Genomic DNA, 22,815 nt, shown 5'->3' with positions numbered 1-22,815 from the left:
TTTGACCCGGACAAGAAATGTATAAACGAATTGACCATATTTTCTTCAATGGTGTCTTACTGAATTAATAATAAACGATAAAACAAGACGTGATTTTCTATCCATAGATAGATGTTCAATTCAACCGCTGTTCATTTGCCTCCAATTCTCGAAAATTATATTCTTTACAACTACAACTATAAAAGTAGTTATTCAAAAATGATTACAAAAATACGTATGAAGTAACTAATAATTAGGTATAAAGCACGAAGAAGAGTAGTTTTAAAATAACAAATTTCTTTTAAGATATTGACTGGGTCATAGTTAATCAATCATCCTCTGTACATTAACATCAATAAAAATGTTTATTTAAAAAAAGCACTTCAAAACAATAATAAAATATAAAATATGCCATTTTTGAGCACCACGTGGTTCACTATTTTAGTCACTCGACAACTAATTTGATAATTATTATCATATGTTTATTTAAAGGTCAGTTATGACTACGGTTTTTATCACTAAGAAAACATAACTGCATTGTGTACATACAAATAAATCACTCGGTTCAAGTGCAATACAGCACACGCAAAACAGCTGTCATAAGCCGCCAGACTTGGATCATTATTTTAATGTTTGTTTACAATAATTAGTATAATACAATTATACATTAATATTTTTTTATTTTAGAATCGATTGCTATATATTTTAAAAATGACTAAATTTAGTTTAAGAAGCCAGAAGGGATGAGAACCAAAAAAAGTACAAATATCGTTTTTTTTTCAAAAAAAAACAAGTATTGACCCTACAATAATTTTGTCAATACAACCTTTTTTCTATCAATATTTGATTACAATTTGTCTCTTCATTTTTGCAAATTATCCACATCGCCCACACTGAATTAACATTTGAAAATACAGGTAATTTCCAAAACACATTTGAGAACTGATCATAAAATATATTTCTTTCGATGATTTTTTGACAAAAACCCGACATGATTACTGTCGTCCAAATAGAAATTGAACGTACCAATAATAAAGTAATTCAATTGTACCACAAAGTAAAAGTATGTTCCACATGTTGTAATTTAAAAAATCTTCTGTGACTAATTTATTTGTTAAACTTGTAACATGGTTGTTATGGTAGTTTTTAAGAACTCTATAGGATTTGTATTTACATTCAGTTCATTAGTCCTAATTTGATCGTTTTTAAAATACAAAACATTTTTTTGTATTCTTCACGGATGGGAACGGAAAATATTCAAAACATCTTCAACAGAAAATTAAAACAAAATTTTACACACTTACAAACATACACAAAACTGAAAAAATTCATGTTTTCCATCTCTTTTTTTGAAAAATGTTGAATTTCTATTGTTGTTGTTTAGGAAACTAACAGTTATGTAAAAAAACGCTTGAAATATAATTTTTGGATTTTTCTTTCTTAAAACATTTGAATAATAAAATTTTTTCAACTATCAAAAAAATATCTAGTAAAAACCTAAACAACTTTAAAAATTAAAATTGAAACTGTACTTAAGAATTGTACATTCGAAGCATACCAAGGGTGTGTTCTAAATTGAGCAAATCAAGCTAGTTTAACAGACATTTAAGAAGATAATCGGATATATTATAATATGTCAGCTAAATAATAACCCTCATATTTTGTGTTAATTTTGATTAAATTAATGAATTTGATGAATACAATTTCATACAAATTTAAGCAGCAATATAAACCAAATTATAACAATAATACATTATAGACAGCAAGCGCTACACCATATATTCTGAATAATTAAACTAATCTGCCGGTGACGACAATTTAACCTAATGTGGTACACCCGGATAAAGTTTAATATTCAATGGCTAGAATTCCGGCTATTACTATTCTGAATAGAGAATACATGCAAATATGCTTGAAATAAATTATATTTTTATCATTACAGTGTTCAATAACAACTAATTTTAAAGTTAAATTTTAGATTAACATTATTGCAAAACAATGAATTGTTGTGGAAAATAATTGAGAAATATTTTAATATGATAATTATAATGAACAAACTAATAAATTTGATACATAATAATTGACCAAGTTAAGCATATAACATTGTTACATAAAGTAAATTCAATTTTCAACTTCATCAAGTGGATAACACTAATCACTTGTGTGAAAAAAGTTACTCAACAAGATCAACGTATTTTAAAAATAAATTAATTTTTAAAACTTTTGGTAATCATAGGAAGATAGAAAATGTATTTAGAAAATGCAATTAGAATTTCAAAAATCCACAAATTAGCTTACTTTTCTAAATTATAATATACATTTTTACAAAAATGATATCACTGTAAACAAGCTGAACGGTTGTTTCTTAAAATATCCGGTAAGCCGGCCGGACAACAGTGCTCCGTAGCGGTAAACATGCACACTTTTAACGAGTTGTGTATATTTTGTAAAAATTACTTTCGTTGAAAAACCAATGGTTTTAATTAATTTGAAAAAATCAAACATTTCGATCAATATAAAAAATTACACACTATCATAACGCGAATATATAGATTTAACATTAGAAATGCTCTTATGATAAAAAGTACGTCTTATTACTCGTTTTTCAATAAGCTTGTGAACTGTACAATAAACTGTTGTAAGATAAAAAATAAATGAAGACGAAGAAACCTCGATTATGATAATAATAATATGTAAAAGCATAGTATGCATGTCAGTCTGGACTCACAATTTATACTTTGACCCGAGACGTTAGATAAACTTTTATAGTCTATTCACTCGATAGACAATACTTTGAAAAAATAACCGTATTACCTTCGACTCGAAGCCGAGAATGTAGTTTTTTTCCTATACATTTTTCTACTGATGACTTGATTTGATAAATAAAAATTCAAAAATAGGTAGTTTCAAAATTAAAAAAAAAAAAATACGACTTTGGTTGTATCAATGGTTTGTATTCGATGCGGTGACATGTCTTTACGAGACAACGATCGATCGGGCAGGACAACGACGACAAGCGATCGGAGCCAACATAAATTCAAATTACCGTTTTTTTTTTTTTGGGGGGTAGAGGGATGAATAGAGAAGACATCCCCGAGCAAAGCTCGATATTGTTTTTGAAAATCAGCATACATATTAATATTGTACTTACGGTTTTTTTTTTTCAAACTGTTGCTTTGGCCGAAAATCCTAGGGATCACATAACCGCTCTAGGTGCTGCTACGTCTAGTCCACGAGTATCCGTCGACACATGACCGGGCCGAAAAAAAAAATACAACACCGATGCACTTCACTACACCTAAAAAATAGGAGTCTTGGGGGGGTTTCTTTTTTTTTAAATTAATTTTTTTTTCCTCACAAAACGTCGTTCTGTTTATAAGCGACGACCGTGTAAACACACAAACGCACAAACACACACACACACACACACACACACGAGCCAGCGGCTAACGAGTTCGACGCGCCCGCACAGACGATTAGCCCGTGTTGAGTGTTCTGTTTTGTGTTCGCCCGAGTGCAAACAACTGACAACGGGTGATCGACGGACGGCACCGCCATCTAGTCGGCCGCCACCGGACTTTCGACCCGCTTACAGTGTGACCACGTGCAACGCACGAATGCGGAACGTACGGTAATTCGCGTCGCGGCGGCGGCGGCAGCCGATTTCAGCGTTCCTTCGTTGTGCGGGCCTGTAGCAGGAGCGTTAAAGTTAAACAGTTTAACTTAAACTTCAAAACTTGGAATAATATCAAATTCGAATAAACGTAAGTATATTATACTATATTAATTTTACGAACAAAATAGATTTAATATTTTATGTATATTTGTTTAGTCAAAAATAAGATAAAAATGAATGAATTAGCTGTTATAGAATTAATTCCGTTCTTCTTGATGCTGATGCAAACTTTGGTACAACTTCATCTGGTATGTCGTTGTAAGAAAAGCTAAAGCAAGCTGTCGATTTTCACTTGACCTCAAGTATGTTTTAATGCCATTATATTCAACAAGAAGTTATAACGCATTTGACGGTCTTTTATTTTTTTCTATTTTTAGCCATTTTGTTTTCCAAAGCAAAAACTCTTTTTTTAAAAGCACCACTATCAGGTAATACAAAATTATAATATAATTCTAAGCATTTTCCAGGCAGCTCATTTAATATTTCGTAAAAGTTGATGAGCTGTAGTTGATGTTTCTTTATTCACTGATTTTTTCATGCATTCTAATGCAACTAACAATTGGAATAAACATTTATTTAAACCGTTTAATACAGTCATAATACGGATTACCAAGGCAAGCCCCTGTTAGTCCGTTGAAATTGTCAAAAAATGTTTGTAAAGAGGACGCTATACCCCTATTATATATATATTTTTTTTAACCGCTGTCAAGGATGCTGTGATAGTTCTAAAAATAATTTGAAAAAAAAGAGTCCTAACTTCAGAACTAATAATTACACATCACAGTTTAAGTTGAGATTTTGTAAACCAATTGCCTATAATTTACTTCTTAAAATGGGCAGTGTGGCGTCCTGTTAATGGGATTGAAAGCGGCCTGGTTTTAAAGTGTATTATATAGGAAAGGGTTTAAGGAAAAATGGAGTCTTAATGAATTTCAACCATGTCAATTTAGGCCGAAAAATTACTTAACTGCCAAAAAAAAAGTGTCTTAATTACTGAACTAACAATTACGCATCACAGTTTAACGTTTAAACTAAAATTTTGTAAAAAAAAATTGCCTATATCTAGCTCCTTAAGAAGTAGGTTTTCAACGAGATGTTGAAAAACCAAAAAAAAAAATCAGCGCCTTATAAAATATAGATAGGCAACCTAACTTACGGTATATTAGCGGTTGGGGCTATATTGTCGCTTTGTTGTAAAAAAGTATATTAAGTATCTTAATTTCTGAAACTATCTTTTCCATATTTACAATTTTTGCCAGTCCACTTAGTGACTAAAGATGTGTGTAAAGACTAAATAGTGAATTATCTATTCGGTTTTTTTTTATTTATTTACCCGTTTACTTGAGTTATAGTATATTTGATTAGTTAGTTTGATCGATATCATGTTCACTCTATTTATTCAGAATATAATAATTTTATTTTTATTTTATCATAATATGTTAAAGGGTTGGGTTTTGTTTATTTCGGGCGAAAATAACCCATTATAATTTTAACCGTACTCTAAATGGGGTAATCCGACAATATTTTTGAAAACAGATATGGCTTTTCCAGTACTTGCTTGAAGCTTTTATAAAGAAGGTAAAGGAAAAATAAATGTATTTAAATATATATATATATTATTTTAATTAATTTTTTTTTATAGTAATATTATAAACGATACGAATATATTAAAATAACTTTTAAAAAATATCTTAATTATGATTATGTTTATATCACTGTAAATCAGTTTGTTTCTGTACTATTGTCCTCTGATACTTCAGACGGTAACATTTCAGCTGCTGTGTCTAACAACGTGGTAACATGTATTTTGTTAGCTTGACTATACCACGAAGTCTTCGACATTACTCCAATTAAATAAGTTGAACCAGGTTTCAGGTCGTTTATCTAAAAAGTAAATAAAAATGTTTTTAATGAGTAATTGTTTTTTTTATTTAAGGCTGTCGGAGCCGGTACGATTTTAGTACCAAAAACATGTCTCACTGGAAAAACTCTCACGTCCTGTAGAATAGTAGGATTTTAATCGTTTTTTTTTTTTATTTGAAAGGTGAAAACTTTTTGCAGTTCGACATATTTCCGAGGCGTGAGAGTTTTTCCTGTAAGAGCATTTTTGTTAATTTAAATCACTGTCAAGAATACTGTGATAGTCCGAAAAATAAATGAACTGCCAAAATAGTGTCCTAATTACTAAGCTAATTATTACACATCACAGTTAAACCTAAAAGTTAAGAATTGGCAAAAAACATTTTTTTCGGCACCGACACCCTAAAGATAAATTTGAAAAGTTTATTACCGTGTAGTTGTATGTTGGCAATTCTTCAGTCACTTGTAACTCCATAACCGGAAAACTTGCACAACACGAATCAGCATCAACAGCAGATATTTCTTCCACATTGATTATGAACGAGTTTAGAGCACCGTTAAACACCCAAGGGATGTCCCATTCGATTGTCACGTTTTTGGTGTCAACACAGATTGCTTTAATGTTTTTTGGTTCGTCTGGAGCTATTGGGAAATGCAAATATAAGGACGACGTAGTAAAATAAATATTTCTTATCACTAGAGATCAGCCGTTCTAGATTTTACTGTTTTGCAATTAACAAAAAAAAAAAATATGCATTTTACATACATCCATCCATCGTATTAAAGTTAATAGATCCCGGCAGTCCTCCTGACGGGTAATCTACAGACTTCGCTAAAACCTATCAAACATAATAATATGTTATATAGTTTTGTTATAACACAATATGAAAAAAATAAATGTATGCGTGTATCTCAAATACTTTAATTGTATATTGGGTACTGCGTGTCAAGTTATCGACCGTTGTGCAGTACATCGTAGGCCATGCTTTACATTTAAGCGGTTCTATTGTCTTTTGTTTCACATTTGTTTTTTGACTGTCTGGGTTTGCTTGGATTATAAAACCGTTCACTTCAGTATCGTTGCGATAGTTCCATCTCAGACCAATTTCTCTAGATTTCGGGTTTTTTTTGTAGACGGACAACTCCTCTACTGGCGGTAAATCTAGAAAACAATTTAGACTTTTGAAAATATATACAATACTCACATTAATTGAATATCTTCATAGACATTAACTCGCATTGTCTTGCAATTTAACGAAATATGTTTACTAATTTATAACAATTAACAACATACACTTTGATTTGGTTTTAAAAGGCACTAACAACGCATAGTTCACGTTGAACCCTTTGTCGGTTTTTATGTATACTCTTAATTCGTAATCGGTAGTGGGATTTAAATTAGTATATTCTACTGCGGTTTCCTCCGTTTCTTTTACTGTTTGTGTCATGTCCATTAAATTCTGTAACATTATAACGATATAAACTTTTGTAATACTAAGTGTGTAATCAAATTTCTAATTTCTTACCTTAAGCACTATGTGGAAACCCGTTACAATTCCGTTTAGCTTGTTACATTTTTCTTTATCCACATACCACTTTATCAAAGCAGTTTGATTATTCACATATATCGGTTGGCTAACGTCTAAAACTGGCGCTAAACTAGGAGCTGTAATGTAAAACAAAACAAGAATTAACATCTTTTCTTTTGACACCCGATTGAATGTATAATAAAAGCATAATTACTCGATGTGGTTGTTTTTCCGAAAACCGTATTTTCATTTGGGCCGTATGTGTAACCAGTTGTGATCGGTTCTACTTTTATGATGTACTGAGTATTGGGAATTAAATCCAGTATATTACATTCCGTTTTATTGTCAATAACTATTTTGGTCCAATTACTATCGACGGTTCGTCGAGAACAACTATAATGTCGGTTGATCTGAAAATCAATAGTTTGAGTAAACTAATCAAAGGAAAATGATATAAAAAAATAAATATTTTTAAACACACCTTGTATTTGATCATGTAAGTTATAGGGGCATCTATATCGTCATTATTCAAGTCCCATGTTAAATGTAAAATCGTATCGGAGTCAATTGTATTAGCCGTGATGTTTCTGATACTGATGTATCCTGCAATCAATAAAAAATTACATTAAAAATAATTTATTTCTTGTTTACTCGTAGTAGGTAAATATGTTTCTCTTGAGTGCTGACCTTGCACGTCTGTGGTTTCATAATATAAATCTGAAGGTTCGGTTGGTCCAAATGTTGTGATTGCAGAGACTTGAACAGCGTAAGTATGACCCGGTACTAGATTGTAAAAATCGTACTTATTACTTGAAGTATATGCAACTTCATGCAGATTTTTTTTCTGGTTGAATATTAATTTGATCATGTAATTTTTGATCTCGCATTCTAGGATATCTTTTTTGTTGTACTGTAGAATATAAAAATTGACGTATTAAATAAAAACAATTTTTCTTTTGACTGTTTAAAGTCCGTGTGTATACTGTATACCTGTTATTTTACTCGTTAATTGTACTAAAAGGGCTCAGCCCGTATATTCATAATAAACAAATAAATTTATGAATTATTATTTATTTGTTTGTGTTTGCCGAAGCCATAGCCCATATGCTAATAATAATACTGTAAAGTATAAACTTAGAAATAAGAAATATACCTAATCTAGCCGTTTTATGTTATTTGTTAATGAAATTTAATACAAAATTATATTTAATAATAATAACGAATCTAATATGGTATGGTATAAATCTGGAAAATAGAGAAAACTATCTAGACTAAGCTACACAAAACATCTAAAAAAATACACAACTATAGCTACTAAGAAAGTGTCAGTATTTTACTACATTTCGTATAATCATTAATTATATTACCTTTTCCCAAGTGACAGTAATGTTCTTGGCGTCCTTAGCAAGTTTTAGTCTGTAGTCTATGTTCTTAGGGACTAAAAAAAACAAACAACATTGCTAATCTTAATTTTTAATTAAAAATGTTTATTGTGAACATTGAGCCTACTAATCATTAGTGTAAATGAGCTAAGGTTATTATTTAATGGTTTACTTAGACATTGAGTTTTGTAGCTTTTAGTGTTTATGTCCTCATCGTTAAAATTTCCGTCGTTTGTTATTACAACGGCCCCAAACGTATATTCAGTTCCCAGCAATAAATTGTCGATTTTTTCTATGTTGTAGTTAGAATCGCCAATTTTTTTAATATCCAAAATATCAAAATTTGAAGTGCTAGTCGCTTGCTATTATGAAATAGATATATTATTAGGTATGTCCGGAATATTATTCAGAAAACATTAGCATGTCGTGCAACTATTTTATTAACATCGTCTTGATAATAATAAATAAATCAAAAATCACAAGTTCATGGGTAAATTACATACCTTGTAAACTATTTGATAGTATAAAGGAGTTTTCTGTTTGCTTCCGGCGATATTATTAATCTCAAAACTTACATTTAATTTAACAGAATTATAATCAGATGAAACCAATTGCGGAGGAGTTATTAGCCACGGATATTCTACAAGAATAGATATTTTATTGCATAAATATTATGTTATTAATATAAAAAATAATAAAATAATTTTACTTTCAGTGCAGTTTGGTAAAATGAAATTATTTTTGCATCCACCAATGCAAACGCCCGTATAGATATCGCACGAATTACAATTTTCTCCGCATTTTTTTTGGCAATCTCGACCGTACGTTCCCAAAGGACATTCTGTAATATTTAATTTTCATAAAAATCAGTATTAACCTAGCATTAAAAGGTTCAAAATAAATACTTTGGTCACAAAATTGTCCGGTATATCCTGAAGCACACGAGCATCCATAACGTGAAGTACAAAATAGCATGCGTTGACAAAACGTTTCCCGAGTCGAGCATGTTCCAGAACAGTCAGAACCAAATTTGTTTTTATTGCATTCTAAAGTAATTAAAAGGTTAATATCAGTCCACTATCTTTATATTACTAACTTGTTCACTTCACCTTTGTAAACAAGAGTCGGAATCAGCTGATTTTGAGCCTATAAAAATGTACAATTGTATTAAACCAACAGTACAACATAGCTATAGGTTTAATCGTTTTTTATGTTGCAAAGAATCATAAACTAGATTTAGCGCAATAAAACTGGTCTATTATAATGGTCTGTAAAATCAATTAGGTTTTGGACAACTCGTTAAAAGATGTTTTTTGTACGCTTATAACAATTTTTTAAACACGGGCACCGGTTTCGTTGTTTCCCAATTATTCGTTAAAAGTTCTGTACATAAAAAATGTATATGTTAGAGCAACAATTAGATGATGATATAAAATTCAACATGTTTTTCATTTTAGAATATACCTTCTCTTATAAACACCGTCCATATATATTTTATAAGTTCTATGTAGGTTAAACATAAAAATGGTAAAACTAAAAGTTTCGTTAGGTGTGAACTACGGTAGTGTAAACTATAATTAAAAATCAGTGGTTAGAAGAAACAAGTTCACATTATGTCACTTTGGAAAAGTGATATTAAGCATCCAGACACACATCGCAGTTCGCACTATCATTACATTAGGGTAGTATCTCAAAAATTTACGATTTTAACATTAATTCTTATATTAAAAATCACGTTCCTTGCAATAAACTAGCATAGAAAGTCAAACTGTTATAAATGAACGTGTTAAACAATGAAAGAAAATTGTTTTATCTTATATGTGTATGTATATGTGAAACAAAAAGAGAGTAACTACACTAATGTTCTGATAGTGCGGTATATTGTCATATATCTGTAGAAATAATAAAATATTTATATTTCCAACCTTGTCGTTTATAAAAGACGACTAAATGTATATATTTCAATTTTAACTATAACAGAAGTAACATTACCATCTAGTTGATAGATGTTAGCTGAAAGGGAAGAAACTTCAGTTCCGGATATTTTGTAGACTTCTTCGTCTACAAAAAAATAAATAAAAATAAGTGCATATAAAGTTATATAGTATATATATATATATATTATATTACAATTACTGTTTAAAATGACTTCAACAACTCGTTTTAATCAGTATTGTCGTTTACTTACCTTCATTGCATTGAGCTATTCTCTTAAGTCCAAAATATCCATCGTTATACCCATCATATTTTAAGGTAATAACTAAATGATAAGTATTTTTTCTTAAAAATAATTCGTTAGTTCGCAATATCAAAGTTTTCAAATTGGCCTATAAAAAAAGCAGGTCTTTGTAATGTGTCATTTAAATTATTTTAATTGTTGTTATTGTGGTAAATGACACAAAGTAAACAATACTAGCCACGTGTTTTAAATTACCTATTAGATGAAAAAAATTACATTTAAATATTAAGGATAAACAATTTTTTTTAGATTGTACTACTGATCAAAAAGTGGTAGTAGGTGTGATCATAAAAAAAAACCAGTACAGATAGGAGTCGTGACATAGTGGGCACGGAGCACATTGTGGCGCGGGAGGTCCAGGTTTATATGAATTATTACAACTAAAAGTGATAAAATCACTTTCAAACAAACGCTGCGATGTGATTTTGTAATGATGAAAGTACAAATATCGATAAAAGCATTGTACTTAAGATGACAATAATGTAATTCAAATTAAAGTATTTTTGGTATTAAGGTGGATACGATAAGGGTTGATATTCTATCTAGAATAATTTATTCCCATATAGTGACCTATATATCATAAAACCTAACTCGTTGACTGTTTGACACACTTACTAATAGCAATCTAGAAACAGACTACAAAATGTAATTTCCCCCTATTTTTGGTTTTCCTTAATAAAATAAGTTTAAATATAGATTTTTGAGAAAACTATTATGTTATAGCCCTATTTTAGATCTACCATCGGTCTAATTTTCAGACCTTAAACTTTACCTAAAAAAGCGATATAAAGAAAAAGTTGTATTCCTTCTAGGGGAAAGGGTTTGTGGTACTATTTTAGGCTGTGAACGTTGATCGTTTAACGGTAACGATTGTTCCCTTCGTCAATGGTAGTACTATGTCTAAAAAAAATTCCCATACAAATTTGAAACTAATTCGACTATTTCTAAACAATTTACAGAGTGCCGTAATTTTACGTAAGTTACAATAATTTAATTTTAAATTATATAATAATAGTCTTATTACTTACCTCGTATGTGGTAGGTATTGTATATGATATTATTGGTGAACTGATTTCTTCTTCATATAAATTTAAATATACGGTTGGCGAATAGCTTGTTGCATATGTAAGTGATAAACATCCTTTCGTTGTAGTATCCGGTGTCCAACTGATATTAAAAGGATAATTAGGTCTATGATATCGTGAATTAGTTTTTATCAAACCTCCTGTTGCTTGTATCAGAGATCCTATTACATAATTTGCTATTAATAATGGCTTAAAATTAAGCATAAGGTGCTATAATTGTCTTATGAATAAAAAGATTAAAGGTATAAAACAATCGAATAAAAACTCATATAAATACTAACTCGTACAAAAATAGATTTAAAAGTTATGTAACTAGAAGAAATTAATAGTAATTGATCATGTTAACTTAAATTAGTTGACGTAATTAAATTTGATTAGGTAGTATAATGACATATATCATTTGCCCTAAATAATACAAATTGATTTTTCATTAAAATTAAAAAAAATACCCTTATATCATAAAACACGAACTTAAAAATTTGTTGAATTGAGAAACCCAATAAAAGTAAAAATATGGTAATCCGCAGTTAAAGAGAGTAGAGATATAACTTGTATTCTAAAGGTTTTGAGCATTAACCGATAATTTTTTTTTGTTTTACCATCTACATTCTAAATTTTCAAATCACTGAAATTGGGAAAAGAAGGATTTTTTAACATACAAAAAATATTATGAGTTTTAAACTCAGAAGTCAAACATTTATAAACTAGTTTTTTAACCTATATTATTTTGTGTAAATTGTAAACAAATTATAACCCACAATTGGGACATCTCTAATATAAAGTTGGATAAATCAAAATTAAAGGTTGCCTTTTAAAATAATTTTGTAACTTTCTCTATAAATACTATATAATGCCAATCTACTCACGTGTATCAAATTCTGTGCCAAACATCCAATATGACGGGTTGTACTCAACGGGATTGTTTGTAATATAATTTTTTTTATAATACGAATCTACAATAAATTCTAGAGTATTTTCCTTTTGACTAAGAACTCTTCCATTAAAGCTTACTGGAATGCCAATTGCATTTTTTCTCAGATGTATTTCACCGTTATAGCAGCCTCTAAGGTTGGCAGTAATACCAAGTGATTTATCCGGTCTCGAGCCTAATTTAGATTTATTTAAAATTTAAAATCAAATTTATAAATATACAGTAAATAAGAATAATGCTCATAAATTTGTATTACATGTCGTAAGAGTATCGTTATTTTCGTCTAGCTTGAAAACAGTCGTAATATCAAAATTGTTATCTGAAAATTGAAAAAATACATTTTTAATTGTAAACATGTTTTGGCGTTCCCTACAAAATATACCATACCATAATGCGATTTGATTTCGGTCGTGAATTTAAGTGCTAGTGATGAATTCAATAGAAAAAATACAAATACAAATAGTTGACACTTTAGAGCCATTTTAACGTTAAGTTAAACAATATTATATTACCTAATATTATAATTCACTATATGTGCTAGCCACAGAGTTATCCGTGGCACTAACGCTTTTCGAATCGCAGCTAATGTAGACTATTTATGATAATAATGTTATCGAGTAGGTAGTTTGAACCGATTATATTTTAAATGGCACATTCTCATTTTAGTTATAGTGCTTAGTTTACATGTCTTACTGTATTGCTGGCCTTACTACAGGTTTATAAATAATGTAATCTTCAAAACTACTACACATTTTTCTTCACCTCTGTAATTCCAATGAAACTACTACCCACACTTTCCTCCAATCTCATGCACACCGATTCCAAATGTCTGTTTACTTTATTATCCAATATTGATTTTAAAGCATAATCGATTCTTAAAATAGCTAAATATGAAATCGTTGCAGAGTGGATTGAAATAAGTAGGCCTAAACCAGAATATTTTAGTCATTTTTGCCCCTCAGTAGAATTTTTAAGTGGGCCATGAGGGGTCTAATAATAGAAATAAAGTTTAAAGTTGTAAAAAAATATTGTGGCGTCAATGGATAACACACTGAAATAGGCGTGGCAGTCAACGTGTTAACTCTATTATTAACAAGCACTGATTAGAAGTATTTAATAATGAACAATTTTTAAATCGATCTAAATAGATGATTAATTATGAATAATTGAATAGGTATATGACGATAAAGCAAGAAAATAAACGATAAATTCCTATTATTTTTTTTAAAATTAATTTCAACACGTTTACAATTACCTGTACAAACGTATTATAAACAAATATTGATAACTTTTTGCTTAACTTTTAATGTGAAGTAGATTTTAGGTAGATGAATATCTAAAACGTTGAATAAATCAAGTACAAAATAACAGTTTAACATATTAATTTGCAATCATAAAATGATGATATGCACAATGCAAATAAACTGTTTACAAAAAACGTATTATAGTAGCATTTATAATATATGTAGAATTCTAATTCTAATTATCATTTTAATCTTTGAACTTTATTAGGAGGTATCTGTTGTCTTAGTTATTACTTATTAGAATTAATGATTTTGTTGTATTTTTAGCCGAATGTATTTGATAACAACTGCAGTTACATATCCGATTACACATAAATCATAAAATACATGTCTACTAACTAAAATATTATTCGGAACGTTGCTATACTTTCATTGTTTTAATCACTTTCAAGCTTAGTTACCTAGAATTCGAAACATGTTAAAAAATTCAAATCATATTTAAAATTCACAATTTTAAAAACCTCAAAACCGTATAAACCATTACAATGAGTTAGCTAAGTGGAGTCAAGTTGTTTTTTTAATTTGACAGTGATCCAAGCTAAAACAAATATTTTTTTAATAAAACTTTATACTGACATAATTTACATTACTTGATTGTAGCTTCGATGCAAAGCGAGAAGGTATTGGTTTTACTCTGATGTGTGTTTTTTTTTTATCTGTATACACTGTAACTTTTTTAATACTGGACCAATTCCTTCGAGTAGCAACTCTATAAATCGCAAATTTCATCTAGTTGGTACTTTGGGGGGGGGGGGGGGGGGGTAAAAGTTGAAAAAGTTTAATTCTTCACAGACGAAAGTTGAAAAAACGAAAAAAAAAACCGTACGAGTTTTTAAGTTAGAACTTTTACTGGCTATAATTTCGAGAAAAATAGTCGGATCGAGTTGAAATGTATAAGAAATAATTATTTGGTATGCCCGCACACGTCAGTTGTGTCAAACTTAAACTATACCCATTTCGCACCCCCTAGGGGGGGTACAATTTTTTTTGTTTTTCGGGGTTTTTAGCGGTAATTTTGAAACTTTTGGGTTGAAAATTTGCCAGTAGTTGGAACTCATATGTACCCATAACATATTAAACGGGAAAAAAATTCGGCACTACAGTTTTTTTTTAATTGCCGGGAAACTGTGTTTTCGCAGATTTCGTATATTTTAACAAAAACGCCTAAAATCTTTAAAAAAAATTGATCAAATCATTAAAACAATTTTATTTATATCTATGCAGAATGATACTATTAGGTTTTGTGCTCAAGTACCACTTTTGACTTAAAGTTTACACAAATTCAATTTTTTTTTTTTTTTTTACTTAAGTTCTTTCCGGATGATTAAAATTGAGAACTGATAACAAATTCGTAATCACCGACCCCAAAAACATATAATTTGACCACTTGTATATGTTACAGGTTTCATTCTAGATAATACACCTTCGGTCTAATTTTCCCGATCTAAATCCCTAAAACTTTGTTTCGAAAAGTGAAATAAAGAAAACAATTCTATCTTTTCTTCTATTGGAAACTGTTTAAATTCCACACAAATTTGGAATTGATTTCACTTGTTGGTTGTTAAATGTTAAAATTGCGCCAAACAAGTTTTAAAAACATTCAGCCTTTTTTCCAGGAGGAGGGTGTGTTGTTGAAATTTCGGTGTTTTCCGTGGGTAATTTTGTTGGCAAAATTTTTTATTCGAAAAAATGGTAAGGTTATACAATAAATAGAAAATATTTTCGAAAAGCGTACAATTTCGGCACTTGTGCACACACATGAGAATGTTTTAGTAATTTTTTTTTTTGCCATCCTTTAATATTTATAAATTTCAAGCAGAAAAATACACCGATCGAACGACAAAAACAATACATAACATGTATGTATGATGTTTGAATTACAAATTTTTTGTTTTGTGTTACTTTTTACGTCGAAAATTCGAAGGTCATAGCAAATAGTCAAACTTGAAAAAAGATTTTGCAAACTATTGGCAGAGTCCATCTTCAGGGCAATAGTTACGGACACGGGGATGGGGTTGGGGTGGTAATAGGGTTGGGGGTAAGAGATAGGAGATAGCGGGTAAGAGATAGGGGAAAGAGATATGAGATAGGGTAAGGGATAGGGGATCGAAAATGGCGGGTTCATCAACAATAAACAGTGAACGATTATTAAGTGGTGCATTTTATAATCTTTATAACTTGTTGAGAGCTGACAATGCAAAATTGTTTTGATTATTTTCGCATGTCACAAAGCACATTTGACGAGCTATTCAACAAAATTAAATCAAAAATAATGCGTCAAAATACAATTATGAGATCTGCGATACCAGCAGAAGAGATGTCGGCAGTTGCTTTGAGGCAATAATATATACAAAATAATTAGTTGTATAATTTTATCATAAATTGCATTTATTAAAATTATATTTAATGAAGAGTTAAAAAAAAAAAAATGGAACTTTTTTGTTATGTAATTTGTGATCCTTAGCATTTGATTAACAAAAAAATTAAAATTATACATTAGCTTAGTAGACAATTAGCATACACTTTGTGTATTGTTTAAAAGTTACATAGTACTTTGCAATTGGAAAAATAGGAATAATAGGAAATAATAAAATAGGAATTACATTTTTTGTTCCGTGTTCAATGTCTTAACTAATGGTAATGTTGACTTATAGAAGTTTAGGTCCTCGTCATCAGTGTCTCGGTTTGGTCCATTACTACTTTGTTGTCTCGAGTCCAAAAACAAAGCAAGTTTTTCTTCTAAGTTATTTTTCTTTTCTTTTTTAACGGGCGGAGGTTTCAAAACAGTTTTTTCTGCATTATTTATATTATCATCTGTTAAACTTTCATCTCCAATAGCCATATTATCTGACAATTGCGTTGCATCAACAGCCTTTGGGTTGTCGACAAATATGTTAAGACCATACGCAGGAAAATGTTTACCAGTCAATAAAAGGATTTTTAATTAAGTTTGTAATTTGTTATTTCACTAATAGAAAAAATGTGAAAAGTCAAAAATTGTTAGTTGAAAGAATTTAGGGTGTGTTTAAATATGATGCGATTTTTGTATAAACAATAAAATAATATATTATGGTTACTGGTCACTCAATAAGTCCGTGGTATCTGAGGTATTGTGTAGACGCCAAATTGTCATCTGTGATAACTATAATCATAAATAGTATAAATGTTGCCTTTTGAAAAAACCAAAAATCCCCCTTTTTGGGCTTATAAGAATTGGTGATAAACTTTTTCAAAATGTTGAAAAACATAGTACAATGTGTAGCAAAAAATCTTTTTTTCAAAATATTAATATATTCCGATAAAATGAGTGTCTTAATGAATCACCCTGTCTAAACCAGCAAGGTTAGAAAGTATTAAATTGATGTGCTGTATTTACAAATAAGCATCAAAGCGTTTATTTGAATATGATTTTATTCATTCTTATTTTTAATCATTCCTGTAGACCTGTAACCTCTCTGTCCCCTCTATGCCCTGAACTCATCATGCTCTGTCCCCATTATGCCCCGACCCCGCTGTTTTGGCTTTTTTGTGTTATTATTATTTTGAGTGTCTAAAATTAACGATAGCTGTTAAAGTTGTCCTTCAGCCTATTTCTCAAGTTATCCATAAATACTTGTTCCAAACTTTATATCGACCAGTCTTTTTTTTTTCATTCATTATGTACTGAAAACAATTTAAAACGATAATGTGTTAGGTTTTATTTTATATAATAAAGAATAATTTCTTTATTATATATAACCATAAGTTGCTCAAGTTTTTTCTGGTTTTTATTGTAAACATGGAATTTCCTTAGGTAAAATATTGTATTTCATTCTATTTACATCTAAAAACCGTATCGATATGAAATACTATTTTGAATAAAAAAAAAAAAATACTAAACAATACGGTCTATGTACCCAGATTTTCCATACTATGAAATGCGCCAGTACATTAAAGACCTTGAAGTACTGTGTGTAAATTATACACAACTATTATTCATCATTGTTTTTAGCGTTTTATGTTTTTAGGTTTCTTATCGAAGTGAATAACAAAATATGAGCAATAGCTCACACAAAAACAGTTCTCTAAATCAACACACAAGCGCAAAAACAATTTTACATATTTAGAATTGAGCACACAGTAACGCTGTGAAAAATACATTGAAAACAACGTATTTTTCAATTTCAAATATGTGGGATTCATTTTCGTACCCTGAAAGGTTCTTATATAAATCGTATTGAAGCCAATCCACTTTCAATGTAATAGGTCGGCCAAGATATTTTTTTCCACAACTCTCGCCCTCGCGATGCCCGTATGAATATAGGCGTTTATAGATTTATTATATTATGTAGTATATTGAGTTGTATGCAACTTATGCACTTACTCCCCTCAAAGTATCAACTAGAGGAAATTTGTGATTTATAGAGTTGCTATTCGAAGGACCAATTAATCCAGTAATAAGAAAATTACAGACAAAAAATAAAAGCTCACATCATGGTAAAACCAATAGAGGGTCTCTCCTTTGCGTCGAAGCTAAAACATGGGGTTGGAATGGGGATGGGCGTGGGGGTGGGGTTGGGGGAGGTTTTTTCCGACCGAAAAAAGCGTTACGCTGTTATCTGATAAGAGATTAGAGATAAGAGATATGTTGTATTCACAACGATCAAATTATAACTGAAAAATAAATTCAATATAAAATTATATAGCTACAATTTCGGGTAGCTCTCACACTTCCAATTGGCTCAGCAACATGTGACCGTTCATTTTCCGCTTTGAGAAAAATGAAAACTTGGCTAAGGGTGTCAATGGGGCAGGAGAGACTAACCGAATACTGTGCATAGAAAAAGATTTAACAATACTAATAAATAAAAAATAAAAATTATTGATACTTTTTCCAGATCTAATAGGCGTATACCTCTTGTATAAAAATAAAAAAATACCTGGAAAATATCTCTTTGTATCTACAGGTCTTTTTTTGTATTATGTATACTTACAAAATTAAAAGATTTAATTATGTTAATAAACTCTAGTGTTAAATATTAAATTGTTATAAAACATACTTGCTAAAAAAAACCATTAACTTCATTAATTAAAAATTCCAACTGAAATACCTAAAAAAAAATGCAGAGCTTAAGCACCCCCAGTTTTTTTTATTGAAATTGCGCCTATGACTAAAATATTAGCCGGAAACTTGATATGCTTACTAGCAGCCACCTTAGATACTAGCTTGTTACTGCTTGTTACTTACTCCAAATGTATTCGGTACTTGAACGAGACATGAAAATGCTCTTTCGTGGTCGCAGACTCGGCTGAAAATTGATTTTTTTTTCTACAGTCGGGGTACGATACAAGGCATATTTTTTATACAACATTTAAATTGTTCATGATTTAAACCAAGGAGTTTCAAAAAGATCTAACAAAAGTCAGATGAGGTATTTTACCGTTCTACCTATAATGATAATTCTTTGTTTTTTTTTTCTAATTAATACACTTGAAAAATGCGTCTTAATGTAAATCGAATTAAGGCAAATACATAAAGGCAAGGATATTGTACTTATAGTAAAAAAAAAACGAATTTACTCAATACAAACGTTTTTCCTGTATATATACATATGTATGCTAATTTCAAGTGTAATTGGCATGCCTAAATCTCTAACCTGATTCGATTACGGTGATGATTTGTTATTTTTAATTTTAAGAACTTCCAGTTTATATAATAATATACTAAATAATATCAGTTATACCCGAAACGCCCATTTGCCATTACAATGACACATGTGTCACATTGTGTCAGGACTGGATTGAGAAAAATGTTAAACAATTTCTAACTCTCTTAGTTTGAATAGTATTTAAATGGATACAATTGATTTTTTCATCGGATCCGTAATTCGGGTCTGAAATAGTTGAGCAAAAATATTATAGGTGTGAATTATAAAAATACATTTTGTTTTTTTTTTCTTATTAGCGCTTAGTTTAGAAGATTTATAATATTTTTTCAGCTTTATTTTGTTCGTTAGTATTTATTTATTTATTATATAATATATGGGCCATAGCATAGCTGTCAAAAAAAAAATGTTTACGATCTCCGAAGCACTATTGTTATTGTCGAGACAAGTGTTTTTCCGTATTTTGTTTTGTCTTTGGTGTTTAAATATTTAAACTATTTTCTTGCTTGGCCGTAGAATCATCTGATGTCCCAATAATTATAGCGAATTATACTATTTTGTACATAATATTTTTCTACTAAATTGTCCTAATGTTAACATATTTTTAAATTATTCAAATTAGTTTCAAAATGTTTATGAAATATTCTTGAAACATAGAACTACCGATAAACGGTGACGAACCGAAAAAATATCATAAAACCTTTCCGCTAGAAGGGTAAGGTGGTAAGGGTAACTTTTTTTTTTTAATTTTTGGCCTAATATAGTAGCCTTTTTTGGTACCTTTTTCTTCGACACCACCGTGCTGGTTTTTTTTATTGTTACTCAATTTTTCTGTACTCAAACTTTTTCGGAAAATGTCCCAGTGATAATATGCAAAGTATTTTTTACTGTGCTTAAAGTTATTTATTCGTTCAAAGCATAAACAGCTCACGTTCTACGTCATGTTTATACAGATGGTACAAAAAGTGATATAGCACCGATACATTTTCTTCTTTGTTCATTTCGATAACGTATACGAACTCAACAACACAACGAGAAAACAGGTACTATGAATAGTTAAGGCTTAAGCTATAAAAAAAAAATATTAGACATAATATTTCAACTCCTACTTCATACAAGGCCTACATAATGTGAAGGGTACAGGGAAAAAAACAGGAAAGGTCAGCTTTAAACAAATTCAATTTTTAATTTAGGGACCTAAGGTATTCATAAAAATGACCCTTATATACTAAGATTCATTATTTCAAAAAACCCTACTATACACATACAAATATTATATTCAATACCTACAATTTACTTTATCTAAAACAACTCCATGCAAATTAAATTTTATGTAATTTGTATTACTCCAACCATAAAGATTTTAATTTTAACCATTAATTTTAATCTAACCATTTGACGTGTATTATATTAAAATTGTTAAAAATGTTTTTACAATTTTTAAATGTAATAGTGAATTTGGTAAAAGAAATCCGTATTATATGGGTTTGAAACTCTGTAATTGTTTGTGTATTGATATAAATAGTTTCCATAGTTTTAACCCTTCACTGCACAATGTTCCACATCATGCTATACATCTTTGTATGCACAATGTTCCATAATGTTCCAAATTCTTTAATTAGCGTTTTCCATGAAACCAAAACTCAAAACAAATTTATTTTTATTTTTTTAAGTAGTATTAAGTACATTTATAGCATATGGTTAAAAAAAAAAATTATGCAGTGAAGGGTTAAGTTATATAAAAAATATGTCATCTATAAATTACGAGTGTCAAAATTTTGAAAATGTATGCTTACACGCTAACTTACTTACTAACTATTACAATCTACTTCTTTTTGTTTTTTATTTGTTCTTATAATATTGGTATATTATACTGTTATTTTTCATTTGTAAATTATCTAAATATTGAAAACAGAAAAATGTATAAATTTAAGACATGAGATATGAACTCTTGTCTCCTCCACAAACATCAGGCTTTTGGAGACAAACTTTTTCCTATATTACTCATGTATTGTAAACTATGTATATTCTGTTTGGAAATAATAAATAAATCATCATCAAATCAAATCAAATCTTAATTGCTAAAAAAAAAATAAAAAAGATAAATAACTGAAATTAACATATATAAAATTATAAATTATTAAATAGATATATAAATAAAAAAAAAAATTGCCTGCAACACACGTATCTAACTGTAAAGGTGAATTTCCAGGCTACTTAGCCAATCTTGGGCCTCACTGTTAGGGGGCATACCCCTGCAACGTGTTTGATGTTTTGTACCTGTCCACACTCGCAGAGTGGTGGTGTATCTACAATTTTCCAATTATTGTAAACGAAATTACAATTTCCCTGTTCTGTTCTGATCCGGTTTTGAGCGGTCCACAACACGAGTTCAAATCCTGGGCCTCTCCGATTCGGATCATTGACGACGAGGCCATTAACCACGTTTTCATCTCTCCAGATTTTCTGCCACAAATCCTCCGGATTATCTGTTGTGCTGTCGACAGACCAAATAGTGCGAAGGTCATTTGCCCTACACTACCAGCTTGTTCCGGCTAGCTTACTGATCATATTGCTTCTTGTTTTTATTTTGTTTTTTACTCCTTCTAAATGTTGTTTGAAGGTCAAAGTCCTGTCTAACTTAAATTCCAGATATTTCGGAGAGCCTTCTCCGATTGTATATTAACTCCCTGAGCCTCTAAGTTCAGTTTTCGTTAGGTCGAGGAAACCCGCCTCTGATTTTATTTTCTTCTGAAATCCGTTTTCTACATGCGTGACAAAACTTGGTCACAACAACTTTTTCCTGATCTGAAACCTGCTTGTTCCTTCGGTGGATTCTCTTCGGTTTGTGTTTTGAACTCTTGTTAACAGTACTCTTTCAAACAATTTATATACCACTGATAATAATGACATCGGTTTATAATTCTTTGGGTCATTAGTAACAATCTATATAATATATAAAATTCTCGTGTCACAGTGTTTGTAACAAAACTTCTCCGAAACGGCTTGACCGATTCTTATGAATTTTTGTGTGTATATTCAGTAGATCTGACAATAGGACGTTAACTATTTTTCATACCCCTAAGTGATAAGGGTGGTCCGCCCCAAATTTTTTTTATTCAATATGATTATCGATAGTATCAATAGTTATGAAAAATTACACCGCAGATCTATCTACGGTGCCA

General features: G+C 30.0%; 4 protein-coding genes across 21 annotated transcripts in view; 1 reads left to right on the top strand and 3 right to left on the bottom strand.

Annotated features, from left to right (window-relative positions):
• The window catches only part of LOC126840845 (triple functional domain protein), a 102,041-nt gene extending 98,584 nt beyond the window's left edge, over positions 1–3,457 (bottom strand). For all 3 annotated transcript variants that reach the window (XM_050576808.1, XM_050576810.1, XM_050576809.1), the window contains exon 1: positions 3,131–3,457. The gene's annotated coding sequence lies outside the window, so the exon portion shown is untranslated. The remainder of the gene's footprint in view (positions 1–3,130) is intronic.
• The window catches only part of LOC126840847 (uncharacterized), a 126,891-nt gene that overhangs the window by 80,308 nt on the left and 23,768 nt on the right, over positions 1–22,815 (top strand). For 2 of the 16 annotated variants that reach the window (XR_007686097.1, XM_050576816.1), the window contains exon 1: positions 20,360–20,673. The exons of 7 other annotated variants lie outside the window; for them this stretch is intronic. The gene's annotated coding sequence lies outside the window, so the exon portion shown is untranslated. 7 more of the 16 variants (XM_050576815.1, XR_007686102.1, XR_007686098.1 and 4 more) reach the window with 7 other exon arrangements.
• On the bottom strand, positions 5,304–11,905 carry LOC126840846 (uncharacterized). The gene is made up of 18 exons (XM_050576812.1): positions 11,694–11,905; positions 10,615–10,753; positions 10,419–10,487; positions 9,536–9,572; positions 9,332–9,472; positions 9,136–9,267; positions 8,930–9,066; positions 8,599–8,788; positions 8,412–8,482; positions 7,732–7,954; positions 7,526–7,647; positions 7,259–7,454; positions 7,042–7,181; positions 6,810–6,975; positions 6,436–6,677; positions 6,282–6,354; positions 5,946–6,157; positions 5,304–5,539 (listed from the first exon to the last, which is right to left on the bottom strand). Exons 3-18 carry the CDS (start codon positions 10,419–10,421, stop codon positions 5,378–5,380), a joined length of 2,247 nt encoding a protein of 748 aa, XP_050432769.1. The 5' UTR covers positions 10,422–10,487; positions 10,615–10,753; positions 11,694–11,905; the 3' UTR covers positions 5,304–5,377.
• On the bottom strand, positions 11,501–13,271 carry LOC126840788 (uncharacterized). Its single transcript, XM_050576726.1, has 4 exons — positions 13,069–13,271; positions 12,938–13,000; positions 12,617–12,856; positions 11,501–11,565 (listed from the first exon to the last, which is right to left on the bottom strand). Exons 1-4 carry the CDS (start codon positions 13,160–13,162, stop codon positions 11,501–11,503), a joined length of 462 nt encoding a protein of 153 aa, XP_050432683.1. The 5' UTR covers positions 13,163–13,271.

This window comes from Adelges cooleyi, unplaced genomic scaffold (genome assembly GCF_023614345.1).
Source record: "Adelges cooleyi isolate 19-005CV unplaced genomic scaffold, UGA_ACOO_1.1 ACOO_flye_CR_arks_rails_tigmint_CR_PRNA_376, whole genome shotgun sequence".
NCBI lineage: Eukaryota > Metazoa > Arthropoda > Insecta > Hemiptera > Adelgidae > Adelges > Adelges cooleyi.
Note: the sequence above shows the minus strand (reverse complement) of the source record. Positions and strands in the feature narration are given on the sequence as shown.